At 46.6% G+C, this 14,700-nt stretch overlaps 1 protein-coding gene across 1 annotated transcript; it reads left to right on the top strand.

Annotated features, from left to right (window-relative positions):
• The first annotated feature begins 5,198 nt into the window (after nt 1–5,198).
• On the top strand, nt 5,199–12,737 carry RPUSD3 (RNA pseudouridine synthase D3). Its single transcript, XM_079935185.1, has 9 exons — nt 5,199–5,992; nt 6,303–6,442; nt 7,316–7,360; nt 7,494–7,593; nt 8,438–8,545; nt 8,629–8,713; nt 8,934–9,057; nt 11,173–11,312; nt 12,082–12,737. The coding sequence occupies exons 1-9, from the start codon at nt 5,868–5,870 to the stop codon at nt 12,271–12,273; spliced, it is 1,059 nt and encodes a 352-aa protein (XP_079791311.1). The 5' UTR covers nt 5,199–5,867; the 3' UTR covers nt 12,274–12,737.
• The last annotated feature ends 1,963 nt before the right edge of the window (nt 12,738–14,700 follow it).

The raw sequence follows: 14,700 nt of genomic DNA, 5'->3' as shown, positions 1-14,700 counted from the left end.
CTTTCATTACACTGCCTACCTCCTGGTCTCCTGTCCCAAATGCTTCTGAGTGAATTGTCAACCCACTCGTGTGTGATACTAGAGAGTTCGCAATAAATTATTTATGCTGATACATTTTCTTTGCTTCTGTTCTTTGCGAGGTGAGGGTGGGGTTCTATCTGGAAAGTTGGTAAGGTCTAAGGGAAGAGAGAACTCTGTTGTCAAACCATTCTCCATAATGTGGGGTTATAGGAAACAGCACTTTTTCTACCAAAAAAACAAACAACAAAAAAAATTACAATTAATTCTGAAACTAATGTCTGCTTAATCTGAGGCTTGAGCAGATCATGTAATGAATATGATAAATGACAATTTCCAAAATAAGTTTGCCTACCAGAAGGACTTTGGGAACACAAAAGACCCAGAATTGCCAAAGCAATCCTGAGGAAAAAGAACAAAGCTGGAGGCATAACCCTCCCAGACTTCAGACAATACTACAAAGCTACAGTAATCAAAACAGCATGGTATTGGCACAGAAATAGACATATGGATCAATGGAAGGAAATAGAGAGCCCAGAAATAAACCCATACCTACAGTCAATTAATCTTCGACAAAGCGGGTAAGAATATACAATGGAGAAAAGACAGTCTCTTCAATAAGTGGTGCTGGGAAAACTGGACAGCTCCATGTAAAAGAATGAAATTAGAACATTCTCTACTACCATATACGAAAGTAAACTCAAAATGAATTAAAGACCTAAATGTAAGACTGGATACTATAAAACTCCTAGAGGAGAACAGAGGCAGAACATTCTTTGACATAAATCACAGCAATATTTATTTTGGATCTGTCTCCTAGAATAATGGAAATAAAAGCAAAAATAAACAAATGCAACCTAAATAAACTCAAAAGCTTTTGCACAGCAAAGGAAACCATAAGCAAAATGAAAAGACAACCTCCAGAGTGGGAGAAAATATTTGCAAAAGATGCAACTGACAAGGGCTTAATTTCCAAAATATAAAAACAGCTTATATAGCTCAATATCAAAAAAAGCAAACAACCCAATCAAAAAATGGGCAGAAGACCTAAATAGACATCTCTCCAAAGAAGACATATAGATGGCCAGTAGGCACATGAAAAGATGCTCAACATTGCTAATTATTAGAGAAGTGCAAATCAAAACTACAATGAGGTATCACGTCACACCAGTCAGAATGGCCAGCATCAAAAAGTCTACAAATAATAAATGCTAGAGAGGGTGTGGAGAAAAAGGAACCCTCCTACATTGTTGGTGGGAATGGAAATTGTGCAGTCACTATGGAGAACAGTATGGGGGTCCCTAAAAAACTAAAAATAAAGCTGCTATATGATCCAGCAATCCCACTTCTGGCCATATATCTGGAAAAGACAAAAACTCTAATTCAAAAAGAAATGTGCCCCCCAATGCTCATAGCAGCACTACTTACAATAGCCAAGATATGGAAGCAACTTAAGTGTCCATCAACAGATGAATGGGCGAAGAAGATGTGGTACATATATACAATGGACTAGTACTCAGCCATAAAAAAGAATGAAATAATGCCATTTGCAGCAACATGGATGGACCTAGAGATGATCATAAAAAGTGAAGCAAGTCAGACAGAGAAAGACAAATATCATATGATATCACTTCTATGTGGAATCTAAAAACATGATATAAATGAACTTATTTAGAAAACAGAAACAGACCCACAGACATAGAAAACAAACTTATGGTTACTGAAGGGGAAGGCGGAGAGGGGGACAAATTAGGAGCTTGGGATTAACAGATACACAATACTATATATAAAATAGGGGGGGGGGGCTTCCCTGGTGGCGCAGTGGTTGAGAGTCTGCCTGCCGATGCAGGGGACACGGGTTCGTGCCCCGGTACGGGAGGATCCCACATGCCGCGGAGCGGCTGGGCCCGTGAGCCATGGTCGCTGGGCCTGCACGTCCGGAGACTGTGCTCCGCAACGGGAGAGGCCACAGCAGTGAGAGGCCCGCGTACCGTAAAAAAAAAAAAAAAAAAAAGTAAACAAGGTCCTACTGTATAGCGCAGGGAACTATATTCAATATCTTGTAATAACCTACAATGGAAAAGAATCTGAAAAAGAATATATATATATGTATAACTGAATCACTTTGCTGTACACCAGAAACTAACACAACACTGTAAATCAACTATACCTCAATTTAAAAAAAAAAAAAGAAGGGCTTTAATAGGGATTATGGGATTAAGGCACTCTTCCAGTTTCTCAATGTCACATTTTAGTACAACCTTTTAAGTGTGTAGGTGGGAAAGTACTAGTCAAGCTGTAATGCAACTCTCCTCCGAAGCCCTCCCTAGCTTGCTAGACAGCCCTCCTTTCGTGTTCAGAACTCTTAATCTTAGGATTTCGAAATGAGCCGTTAGGTAGCCACAAAGTATTAGTTCATCAGTGTGAGCTGGCGTTTTTCAACATCAAGCAACTCAAACAAGACAAGCATGAAAGGCTAGGTTTGTAGGAGACTGTACTTTGGTCTGTGCCTCTCAGATTCAAATATGTGTCATTTCTGACTAATTATAAAGGCTACTTGGGTTTATTAAATACTAAGACAAAGGCCTATGTTACCAAAGTTAAAGTCCGGAGGGTTATTTCTGGCAGCTGACCCATACCCTACAGCCATGTGTGGAAGGAGCTGCCAGAGCTAGCAAGGAACATTTCCATTCTGGGCTTTCCTGCTCTTGCAGCTATGGTTGGAGGCCTGGCTCAGTGCTGTCCTGGGTCCATGGGGTAGGCCTTCTGGTATGAAGGCATGATGTTTACGTCAGCACAGAAGCTATTCCCATTCAACTCTTGCTGAGGCTGTGGCCTACCTGCTCTTCTAGTGAAGTTAGTCATACACTGAGTCGGGCTGGGGTGATTGAAACTTGGAATCTGTCCCAACTTGCCTTCCTCCTGATAGTCTGAGTTTCACATGTGAGTCTTGAGTGGCTGATCACTGTCTCTTGGCACTGAGCCCTCCCAGCCTAGGGATAATTAGGTTTCTTCCTTTTCTTCTGGAAGCTTGGAGATTAATGGAGTCACACCAGCTGTGGGCAGTGAACAGGAGAGGGCAGGCTTTGCTGAGGCTGGGGCGTGTGGAGGGAAAATTCCAAAGAGCAAGGGAGCTCAAGCCTTGGCAGGGCCAGGGGCCAGTCCAAGTGGGGGAATGGCCCTTCCTGGGGCCAAGCGTGGCCAGCGGTGAAGTCTGCTGTCGGTAAGGTAGGCTGTGTCCTGCCCCTCGGCCTCCGCCTCTCCATCTTTGCTCAAGCTGCAAATTATGAACGCACCTTTCAGAAGAGAGGTTCCAAAATACCGTGGGGCCTTAGGACACAGCACAGTAATGTCCAAGCCCAAAACAAGATAAAATTACTTGCATTCTTGCTAAATTTCTTGCCAGTCCTGTCTGAATGTGTGCACATTTAAAAATTGACTTTTGGGACTTCCCTGGTTGGTCCAGAGGTTAAGACTCCACGTTCCCAATGCAGGGGGCCCGGGTTAGATCCCTGGTCAGGGAACTGGATCCCACATGCTGCAACTAAAAATCCTGCATGCTGCAACTAAGACCCAGCAAGACCAAATAAGTAAATATATATATATATCTTTTTAAATTGACTATTTAAACCTTTGAATTAAAACCAATTAAGTTTACTGAGGTATAATTTACATACAATAAAATCTACCCTTTTAAGGTATATAGCTCAATAAGGTTTGGCAAATTTATACAGATATGTAACCACTAGTTCCAGTACACCAAAAATTTCCCTTCTTCCCCTTTCTAGTCGATTCTCATTCCCTCAACCACTCCAGCCCTTGTCAACCACCGACTTTTCTAAAATGTCATGTAACTAAAATCACACAGTCTTTTAAAAATTTTATTTCTACTTATTTTCATTATTTAAAAAAATTTTTATGAACCATAGTCTTTTATATCTGGCTTAGTTTTTTTTTTTTGGCCGCACCATGCAGCATGCAGGATCTTAGTTCCCCAACCAGGGATCGAACCCACACCCCCGGCAGTAGAAGCACAAGTCTTTTTTTTTTTTTTTTTGATGAGTAATTTATTTTATTTTATTTTTTGTTTCTGCTTTATAACAAAGTGAATCAGTTATACATACCCATATGTTCCCATATCTCTTCCCTCTTGCGTCTCCCTCCCTCCCACCCTTCCTATCCCACCCCTCCAGGCGGTCACAAACCACCGAGAAGCACGAGTTAACCACTGGACCACCAGGGAAGTCCCTTTTTTTTGGGGGGGGGGGTCTGGCTTATATTTTTAAACTAGGGCTCCATGTGTGTCTGAAGAAGAGATATATCAATGAGGTTAAAAATTTAAGCAGTTCTAAAGGGTAAAAATAATTATTCACGTTCTCACTTCTGATTCCTTTTCTGGAAGCAATCAGCATCTCATTTGTGTATGTCCTTTCAGAAATGCAGAAATATTTAAATATAATAAATATATGTAAACCACACGCATGCACGTATATGCATATTCTAGTCACACTGTTCTTCACTTTGTTGTTTTTCGATTTAATATATTCTGGAGATCGATTCACATTACCACATGTAGACCCCCGCACATTCTTCAATTAACGGCTGCATAGGTATGTGCTACAATTAATTTAGCCATTCCTCTGTTGACAGATGTTGGTTTACCTGCAGTCTTTCACTAATGCAAACAATGAATTAAAAGTTATAGTGCTCTTAGTAAACAAAATAATACACAGGTCGCATGTAACTTTTCCATAGTTGTAATTACAAGATAGAGCCCATTTTGCTTTTTGCTTTTTCTGCACTTACGTTCTTTTTCCTGTTGCCCGCGCCCTCTCCTCCCACCCACACCTTTCCCTCCTGGTGAATTTCTGAGTTCTTCACAGTCTGTCAATCACAACCCCTGCTGGGGAGCCTTCTCAGATTTCAGCCGGCTCCTGGGCTCCTCACTCTTCGCTCTCTCAGCATCTCCACAGCTTTTCGCCGAGGTGGGTTGTGCTGCTGTGATCTTAAAGGTGAACTTCTTGTGATTGGGGCCGAGTCTTGTTAATCTGTTTGCAGTTCACAGATGCCAAGGCCTTGCGTAGAGTTAGCATTCAAAAAATGATGAATGGGTGATTAATAAGATTTATTTCCTTTATAGATCTAATCAAAGGACAATTTGTTTCCGGTTTTGAGATTTGTTTTGGGTTTGCTGTTATAAATAGTGGTGCAGTGAACGTCTTTCTGCCTCTGGCCTTTTTTTCCTTTTGGATTTTGCACCAGTCTGTGTTCTTCAAAGCAAGTTCACTGTGCCAACGAGTGTGGATTTTTTTTTTTTTCTTTTCCAATTTGCCTTACAAAATTGTGCGCAATGGCGGTTTTTTTGTTTTGTTTTGTTTTGTTTTTTGCGGTACGCGGGCCTCTCACTGTTGTGGCCTCTCCCGTTGCGGAGCACAGGCTCCGGACGCGCAGGCTCAGCGGTCATGGCTCAGGGGCCCAGCCGCTCCGCGGTATGTGGGATCTTCCCGAACCAGGGCACGAACCCGTGTCCCCTGCATCGGCAGGCGTACTCTCAACCACTGCGCCCTGGCGGGTTTTTTTTTTTTGAAGTCAGAAGGCTCCTAAGAATTGCAATGATGATCAGAAAACCTGGCTTTGTCCTAAGACAGGTCCTCTGACCCCCAGTAAATTCCTCCTCTGCTCCGTGACTCGCTTTCCCCAAAAGCACAGACGAGAATTTCTTCACCTCGTTCCTGGGCAAAGGCAAAACTCCGCCTTCACACAGATCTGAGCCTCGCTATTCCGATTGACAGTCAATCTGACCAATCGGCGCGCTGTGGGGCATCTCCGGGGGAGCCCCTTCCGGACACATGCGCACTGTCCTCGCTCCGGAGATGGGCGGCTGCCGTGTTTTGGGTCAGGTCTGGGGTGGCTGGCGGCGGGGTCCGGGGGTCCCCGCAGCGCGCACAGCCTCAAGCTTTGGCACCGAGGCCCGGTGATTAGAAACCCCCGCCCTCCTTTGTGTAGGAGGGAGGTTGGGGCCGGGGGAGGGTGTGTGCGGGATCTGGAGTTAGGCAGATATGGGTTCTAATCCACCTCTGCTGTGTGATCCTAAACTGGTCAGTAGACCTCTCTGAGCCTCAGTTCTCTCTTCTGTACAGTGGGGCCAGTCGAACCTAACATTTCGGGAAACTCAACCTAGGCTTTCTGAAGCATTAGTAGGAAGCCGCAGCATTTAGGAAGAGGTGTGTGGAGATAAGAATGGGCGGCAATGATTCTCCTGTTGCTTACCTAACCTTTTCCAGGCATCAGCAGCAACGTCGAGGCTCCAGCAAACGGTCGGGGCCCCGGGATGACCAGCCTTTCTCGGGGCTGCTGCGGCCAGAGAACGTCAGTAGGGAGGAGCTGGTTGATGTGCTGAGGGCAGCTGTGGTGGATCAGAAAGGTGAGGGGTGGGAGGGACAGCTGCAGGGAGACCCAGAAGGGGAGGAGTCTTAACCTGAGCCTTCCGAGCATCTGGCTGGGTTCCCTACTAAAGCCTGTGGGATCAAATCCTGGTTCTGCCTCCCACTAGCCATAGGAGGTGGGACCAGACACATAACCTCTCTGTGCCTCAGCATCATGGGGATAGGGCTGTGGGGTGGGAAAGTGTAAATAACTAGAGAGCTTTGCAGTAGTAGGCTCTCTGTAAAGGAAATTGCTGTAATAAAAGGTTTATTGAGGGGCAAAACACAGGCTTCGGAGCCATATGTAGGCTCTGTAATCAGCTTGCTGTGTGGCTTTAGGAGAATAATTTCTCTGAGCCTCAGTCTCCGGTGATTTTTAAATTTTCTCAGCTATTTATTGAGCATAGGTTATGTTCCAGGCACTGTTCTAGACATGGCTATATAGTGCTGAACAAAATAAATGTGGTTTCTGCCTTCAGGGAGCCAACATTTCAGCGGGAGAAATTGATTAACCAGAAAATAAATGAAAAAGGTACTTACTAGTGATCAGTGCTATGAATAAAACAGCGATGATGAGGAACTGCAGGAAGGGAGCAGACATTAGATGGGAGACTCGGGCCTCTTTGTGATGGTGACATTTGAGCCACGATGATATGAAGGAAGCAGCCACGTGAAAATCTGAGAGAGAGGAAACAGCAAGCGCAAGGGCCCTGACGTGGCAGGCAGCCAGCTTAGCATCTGCAAGGTTCAGAGAGTTCAGCCTGATAACTCATGTATGAGAGTTGTACTGGGACCACACGATAATACGAATTGAGAAAGTGCTTTGTAAACTGCATTTGCTGTTGATGATGTTTATGTATTATACGTTTCAGGACCTCTGGTGACATTGAACAAGCCACTGGGCCTGCCAGTGACAGGTATGTGCAGGGGAAAGAGATGCAGTGAAAGGGGTTTTGATGTCTCTGAGGGGACAAAATAGTGAAGAGAAAGGAAAGGTGGGATAAAGTTGCCTCTGGGAGCAACTTGTACTCTTCCTTTTATTTCCCCCAGGAAAACCAGGAGAGCTGACGTTGCTCTCAGTGCTCCCGGAGCTGAGCCAGTCCCTGGGGCTCGGGGAGCGGGAGCTCCAGGTTGTCCGAGCATCTGGGAAGTAAGTGGTGGGGGTGAGAGGAAGGTAGAAGGACAGGCATCCATCTGCGGTGGGGGCATAACTACTTGGGAATAAACTGAGACATTTTCCTTGGGCTGGTTTGGGATCACAGAGGTAGGATACAAGGAAAGGGAGGAGGAAGTGGATAGATCTGGGTTCAAATCCTTATGCATAAACTGTGGTCTTAGCTATCACTGAGCCTCAGTTTCTTTAATCATAAAATAGAGGGAATAATATCTATGCTCAGTGTGCAGTCACTTCTCTAATTCCGTATTCATGGCAGGTATTGTCAACTGATCTGTGATATTCTTTCCTCTAATTGCCATCTATTAGAGATGGTGCTTGAGATGAAATGTTTCTGCAGTTCCACAAACTCATGGGCTTGCTTGTGGGGAATTTAATTATTTAATAGCTAATATATATAAAGTTCCTAGTACAGTGCCTAGCACATGGTAGACACTCAACAGTTGGTGGTAATTGTTATGATGTTTGGCTCTGAGCTCCCTGGGAGCCAGAGCAAAATGAGGAACACATTTAAGCAATGTACTCTTATCAAACACGGGGAAGACTTACTTGTTTCTCACGAGGAGGTCTGCATCATAGTCCTGATGTTACTGTTTGGTCTTAGGCAGGTCAGGTGTTCCTTTCTAGGGGTCTCTTTTTTTTTTTGGCTGTGCCAAGCGGCATACAGGATCTTAGTTCCCCAACCAGGTATTGAACCCGCACCTCCAGCACTGGAAGTGCAGAGTCTTAACCACTGGAACGCCAGGAAAGTCCGGGGTCTCCTTTTTGTGTGGGTGAGCCCAGGGGATTTTAACTTTTGTGATTTGTCTCCTTCCTCTAGGGAAACCTCTGGGCTTGTACTCCTCTCCAGTTGTCCCCAGACAGCAAGCCACCTCCAGAAGTTCTTCACTCACTCGCAGAGAGCCAGGAGACCCACAGTCACCTACTGGTGAGAGGGGCTGGGAGACTCCCAGGGCAATGGACAGGTCCCAGCAAAAGCCACTGCGTGACTTCCTCTTGCCTCTTTCTCAGTGCTGTCACTGATGGGATCCCAGCTACTTCTGAGGGGAAGATCCAAGCAGCTCTGAAGCTGGAACACATTGATGGGGTCAATCTTGTGAGTTGGGGTCTAGGTGGGGAGGAGGAGGGGTCCTTCCAGACATATTACCCCTACAGCATATAGACGTGGGGTGACTGGCCCTCCAGACCCCTAATACAGGCGAGTGACGACTGCCTATACTGTGGCCCTGTCCTGAGTCTGTTGGGAGCAAGGAGAGTCTGCGGGTAGTTCCCAGGTGTGTGTGAAGCTTGTTCATTCTTGGGGGCTGCCACCACAGGTAGTTCCAGTGAAGTCCCCATCCCGAAAGGACATCTTGGAAGGTGTCAAGAGGACCCTCAGCTACTTCCGTGTGGTGGCCATGGGCTCTGGCTGTGCCCTGGTCCAGCTGCAGCCACTGACAGGTGGGTCTGGAGCGCCAGCCAGACTTGACAAATGGTATTTGGCTGGAGGAGGCAGGAGGTGGGAGGGTGGTGGTAGTTTTAGTGGCAGCCTGGGGAGCATCTGATGGACTGTAAGGATGTATGTGACCAGCTCCACCTGGAGGGGCAGTGCTTCTCCTATCAGTCTGATGGTCACCCCTCTGCAGCTCACCTGTTTTTTCTCTTAGTTATCGATCTCAACGTCTTCTCTTTACCTTTGATGTTCTGTAGTTTCACTATGGTGATTCCAGGTGTGTGGGTTTAGTTTTATTTATCTTGCTTGGGATTCACTGTGTTTCCTGAGTCTGAAGATTAATCTCTTTCATCCATCCTGGAAAGTTCCCTTTTCAAATGTGCCTCTTGCATCCTTCCTTTTGAATGCCTGATAGACGTTTGACTTTCTCATTCTACTGCTGTGTCTCAACTTTTCTTTCACATTTTTCATGTCTTTATCTCTGCTGCTTTCTGGGTAATCTTTAGATTTACCTTCCAGTTGAGTAATTTTCTCTTCCGCTGGATCTAACCTGCCAGTTTAACCTACCCATTGATTGTATTTTTCACTTCTAGAAGTTCTAGTTGGTTTTTTTTTTTAGTTGGTTCTTTTACAAATACAAATGGCCTTCCAAAAAATAAGGTATCTGGTTTTTTCTCATATTACTTGTTCTTTTTTGTCTTTAGTCATTTAAAACATATTTATGTTGTGTTTCTATAATTCCATTGTCTGAGATTCTGAGGGTCTAACCCTGTTGTGTTTCCTGCAGACTCTCTCCCCTTGGTGGATTGTTTCCTTCTTCTTCTGTGATTCAGGATTGTGAATTCAGGTTGAGCTGGGCTTTTATCAGTGGAAATCCTTTATTGCCTCATTGGAGGTGGTGACTTCAGGAGAGGTTCTGCCTTTGCTTCTGCTGAGCGCCCCATGTTACTGCTTCAGGACCTAAATATTAATGTCTCAGTTGGAAGTTCACAGTTCATGCACGTGGTATTAGAGCCCCAAACCTGTGTGAGAGCAGCTCAATTCATAGCAGCAGTTCATGGTTGTGAATTCTTTTTTCTTCCCCTCATCCAGACCTAAGGTTCTCGTCTCCCTCCCTTGGCGGCTGGCTTTTTCTCCTGGTCCATCCTGTAAATGAAGATGTAGCCTCTCTGATTTCATTTGGGCACCAAGACCTCACCCCTGGCCCCTTGTAGCTACTTAAACCCAAGCCCCCTGCATCCCAAGATTGGCAGTACCCTGGAATAGGTGAAACGTTGGCTTCCCTGTGCTCTGGATTTGTTTTCCTTTTGCATCTTCGTCTGGGGGACCTTACTTTCCTCTGTGCCCAGCTGTGTATTTAGAAGGATGATCATTAAAGTTTTCCAGTGTTTCTAAGTGGTTTATAAGAAGTGGATTTTTAGATTATCCAGTCCAGCATATTGCCAGACGTGAAAGCAGAGGACAGCTCCTGGGTTTGAATCCCAGCTTACGGTGGGCCAGTCACTTCTTTTTGAGCTTCGGTTTTCCTGTCTATAAGGTGGGAATGATGATAGAACCCACCTTATAGGGTTGTCAGGAGGATTAATAAGTTTACTTATGTGAACAATTTTGTACCATTTAAGTTTCCCCAAAACCAGTTCAAATTGGTGTAATCTAAAAGGGGAAGTTATTGGCTCAAGTAACTCAAAGTTCAGGCCTGGCTGCATCCGGAGGCTCGGAGGACATCATCAAGAAGCTGTTTCTCACTTTCTTTTCACCTCCTGCCCGCTGGCTTCTACCTCCCACAGGCTCTCCCCGTGGGGGCAGAGATGGCAGGCGCTTCAGCAGCCCCAGGCTCACCCCCCAGCGGGAAAGAGTGTTCTTTATTCCCAGTAGCTTCCCAGTAAATTCAGCGTTGCCCCTCTTCATGGACGAATCCCGCAGGGCCGGTGGACTGACAGCTCTGACTGTCCCGACCTGGTCATGCGCCCCTCTCCACTGGCAGGGGTGGTAGCATTCACCTCTCTGAAACCACACCATCTGAAAATGGGGGTGGCATCTCCCCAGAGGAAAGGGGAGGGGCAATACCGGGTGGACAGAAAGAGCCGCTGCCTGCCATCTGTCCTGTCTCTCTTGTCTTCTAGCGTTTCCCAGCCAGCTACAGGTGCACATGGCACTACAGCTCTGCCCTCTGCTCGGGGACCACATGTACTCTGCCCGTGTGGCCACTGTTCTGGGCCAGCGCTTTCTGCTGCCTGCTGAGAGCACCAGGCCCCAAAGACAGGTACCCAAGCCCACCTGCCGGCTACCTTTTGGGGTGGGCTGGGGGTGGGGGTGGAGAGCATCTCCAGACATTAGCTATGCAGCTTGGGCTTCCATAGCTCCCTGTAGCCCTGTCTTGCTCTATGGCCCTGAGCAAATGAAACCCCCTCTCTTGGGTCTCTTTCTGCCCATCTGTTCAATAAGGAAGTCGAACTGGCTGATTTCTAAAGGCCCTTCTAAGTCTGCCATTCTTTTTGGTATAAGGGGTAAAAGAGGTTGTGTGTGTCTATTTGGGTAACTCTGTCTGCTCTAACAGAATAACCTCAAGTACCAGGGCCTTAACACAATAACTTCCTTCCATGTTAAGTCCAATTAATGGCGGTAGGGTAGAGATGGGCTTGCTCCAAGCATGGGTCACTCAGGGACCCAGGCTGTTGCTATCCAGCCAGCGGAGGAGGAGACAGGGCAGGTTCACGGGGGAGGTTTTCTTGGGCCAGATCTGGAAGCGGGATACATGCTCACACTCCTGTGGCATTCAGTGGGGCTCAATCACACGGCCTCACCAACCTGCAGGAGGGGCTGGGGAATGTAGTTTCGCTGAATGCCCAGGAAACTGATTCGGTGACCCCCTAGCTGGTCTCTGCCCTTAGTGTGCGTGTTTGAGTGTGTACGTGTGTACGTGTAGAGAGGCATGCAGAACACGGACGCAGAGGGAGGAGGAAGTACTTGCCTCACTCCCATTTTGCTTAGAGCTCACCTGGCTGAATGCTGACATGTCTCTCCCACCCCAGGTCCTGGATGAAGCCCTCCTCCGCCGCCTCCACCTGACCCCCTCCCAGGCTGCCCAGCTGCCCCTGCACCTCCACCTGCATTGTCTCTACCTCCCAGGTGCCAGGCCCAGGGACCCACCTATCAAGCTTCTGGCACCTTTGCCCTCTTATTTCTCCAGGACCCTGCATTGCCTGGGGCTCCACTACCAATAGTCCTTCTGTTCCCGCTGGAAAGCAGTGGGGGTTGGAGGGCGGATAGGCTGCAGTCAGGCCCGAGGACAGTGAGGTCAGTGCTCAACACGCAAAAGGCCACAGTGTAAGATCCTCTGTAGTTGGACAAACTTAAGATCACATCCTAAGGCCACTTGCTGTGTGGTGTTGGGCAAATGACTTCACCTCTCTGGACCTGAGATAATAAAAGTACCTACCCTCATAGTATCGTTTTCAGGATTTGCTGAGAAAGAAAATGTTTATCATGGACCGTGGTTTCTGCTGAGTTCAGTATGTGGTCTTTATATTTGGCTGTTTCTGGCCCAATTCTAGCCGAGAGAAAACGTTAGGTTTTAAAAAAAAATTGTGGTAAAATACACCTAATAAAATCTACCATCTTAACCATTTTTAAGTGTACAGTTCAGTGGCATTAAGGACATTCACACTGTCGTGCAGCCATCACTACCATCCATCTCCAGAACTTTCTCATCTTCCCAAACTGAAACTCTCTCCATTAAACACCAACTCCCCCTCCCCAACCCCTCCCAGCCCCAGTTGCCACCATTCTGTCATCTGTCTCTATGTATTTGACTACTCATTTAAGTGAAGATGTTAGATCTTTCACTTTAAAAAACCGAGAAATATATGAAACATACAGAGTGCATAAAACATCTCTGTGATTTAAAGAATAACTCTAACGTGACACCCACATAACCACCACTCGGCACAAAACAGAAGCATCCCTTCTCCTATCCTAGACAACAGCAGCTCTCAACCCTGGCCCGACAATGAGAACCCCCTACCCTGCCCACTCAGAAAGCTTAAAAAAAAAAACCCATGCCTCCCATGACTGCACCCCCAAGATGCTGGTTTCACCAGTCTGGAATGGAGACCCTGGCATCAGATCTTTTTTAAAAGCTCTGGAATGGGTACTGTTGCTCAGTCAAGGTTGGAAACCACTGCCCAGACTTGGGAGAATTCTTTGTTTGTTTTTTAGAGTTTTACCACATACACATGCATCCTTAAACAATATATTTCCTTTTGCCCTGTTTCTGAAGTTTCTGTTGGAATGGAATTGTGCTGCATATATCCTTTTGAGACTTGTTCTCGCTCTACCCTGTGAAATGCATCCGTTGTGTGGCGCGGAGTTGGAATGTCAGAGCTTGCAGTCTACCCATCTGACTGTTAATGGACACTTAGGTCGTCAGCTGTTACCACAGTGCTGCTGTGAGCCCGCTTGTACGCATCTCCTGGTTCAGCTGTGCAAGAATGGATTCATAAATATACAGAATTTATGTATCTTCATTTGACTAGTGTGTTAGTTTCCTAGGGCTGCTGCTGCAACAAATTACCACAACCTGAGTGGCCTAAAGCAACAGAAATGGATTCTCTCCCAGTTCTGGAGGCCATAAGTCCAAAATCAAGGTGTCAGCAGGGCTGTGCTCTCCCTGAAGGTTCTAGGTGAGAATCCTTCCTTGCCTCTTCCTGGCTTGTGGCTGCATCACACCAGCCTCTGCCTCTGTCTCCACATGGCCTTCTCCTCGTTTGTCTTCTCTTGTCTCTTGTAAGGACACTTGTCATTGGATTTAGGCCCCATCTGGATAATCCAGGATGATCTCATCTAAAAATCTTTAATGTACTTACATCTACAAAGACCCTTTTTTCCAAATAAAGTCATATTCACAGGTTCCAGGAAGACATACCAATGTTCAACCCATTACAATTAAGAAATACCAAACTTTTTCAGATGGGTGTGGCTTATTGGATATTTCCTTCTTAGGTGACCTTGGCCCCTTGCAGAGGAAGGGAGAGACCCACTTCATCTGGAGAAGGGCTGGGTCCACTCTTCTGCTGTGTCTCCTGCTGTAAATCTTGTGCCCATTAGATGTCATTCTGCTGCCAGCCCAGCTCCTCTGGGCCTGGGGACTGGGGAGACCCGCAGGGCTCAGCAGTCGTGGTAATGTGTCCCAGCCTTCTGCTCACTGCCACATGATCTTGGGCAAGCCATGTCTCCTCGTTCAGACTCAGTTTCCTCATCTGTAACATGAGACTTATCCTCCCACCCCGAGATCAGAGATGCCAGGGGAGTCCCTGGACAGGATGCCTCATGTCTGTCACTGGATGGGAATTCTGGGCCTTGCTTTGTGGAGGAGTTGCTGATTGGCCTCTAGCTCTTGTTCTGGACCTTGGGGTACAGAGCCGCACCCTACTCTCTCTTCACCCTCTAAGAGAAAAGGAGCCAAGCCTCAAATACTTCATTTGCTTTTTTACTTGGTGCTGCGTCCAGGATGAGGGCAGTGACGATCGAAGCAAGGACTTCTGTAGCCACACGTCCCTCACGCCCCCCAGACCCTGGTGTGCACTGATAAGGGGCAGGGGTCCCGGAAGGCTCAGTGTCGCCATGAGGCGTGTCTCAGCCTTGGGTTTGTC

The sequence above is a fragment of the Stenella coeruleoalba genome, assembly GCF_951394435.1.
Source record: "Stenella coeruleoalba genome assembly, chromosome: 10".
NCBI lineage: Eukaryota > Metazoa > Chordata > Mammalia > Artiodactyla > Delphinidae > Stenella > Stenella coeruleoalba.
The sequence above is the reverse complement of the archived record's forward strand: the minus strand, read 5'-3'. Positions and strand labels throughout refer to the sequence as shown.

Coding starts and splice junctions, on each gene's coding strand:
- RPUSD3 (XM_079935185.1), top strand. CDS start 5,868: ATGCGCACTGTCCTCGCTCCGGAGATGGGCGGCTGCCGTGTTTTGGGT. Junction 7,361..7,493: donor ACTGGGCCTGCCAGTGACAG/GTATGTGCAGGG, acceptor TATTTCCCCCAG/GAAAACCAGGAGAGCTGACG. Junction 9,058..11,172: donor CCAGCTGCAGCCACTGACAG/GTGGGTCTGGAG, acceptor CTTGTCTTCTAG/CGTTTCCCAGCCAGCTACAG.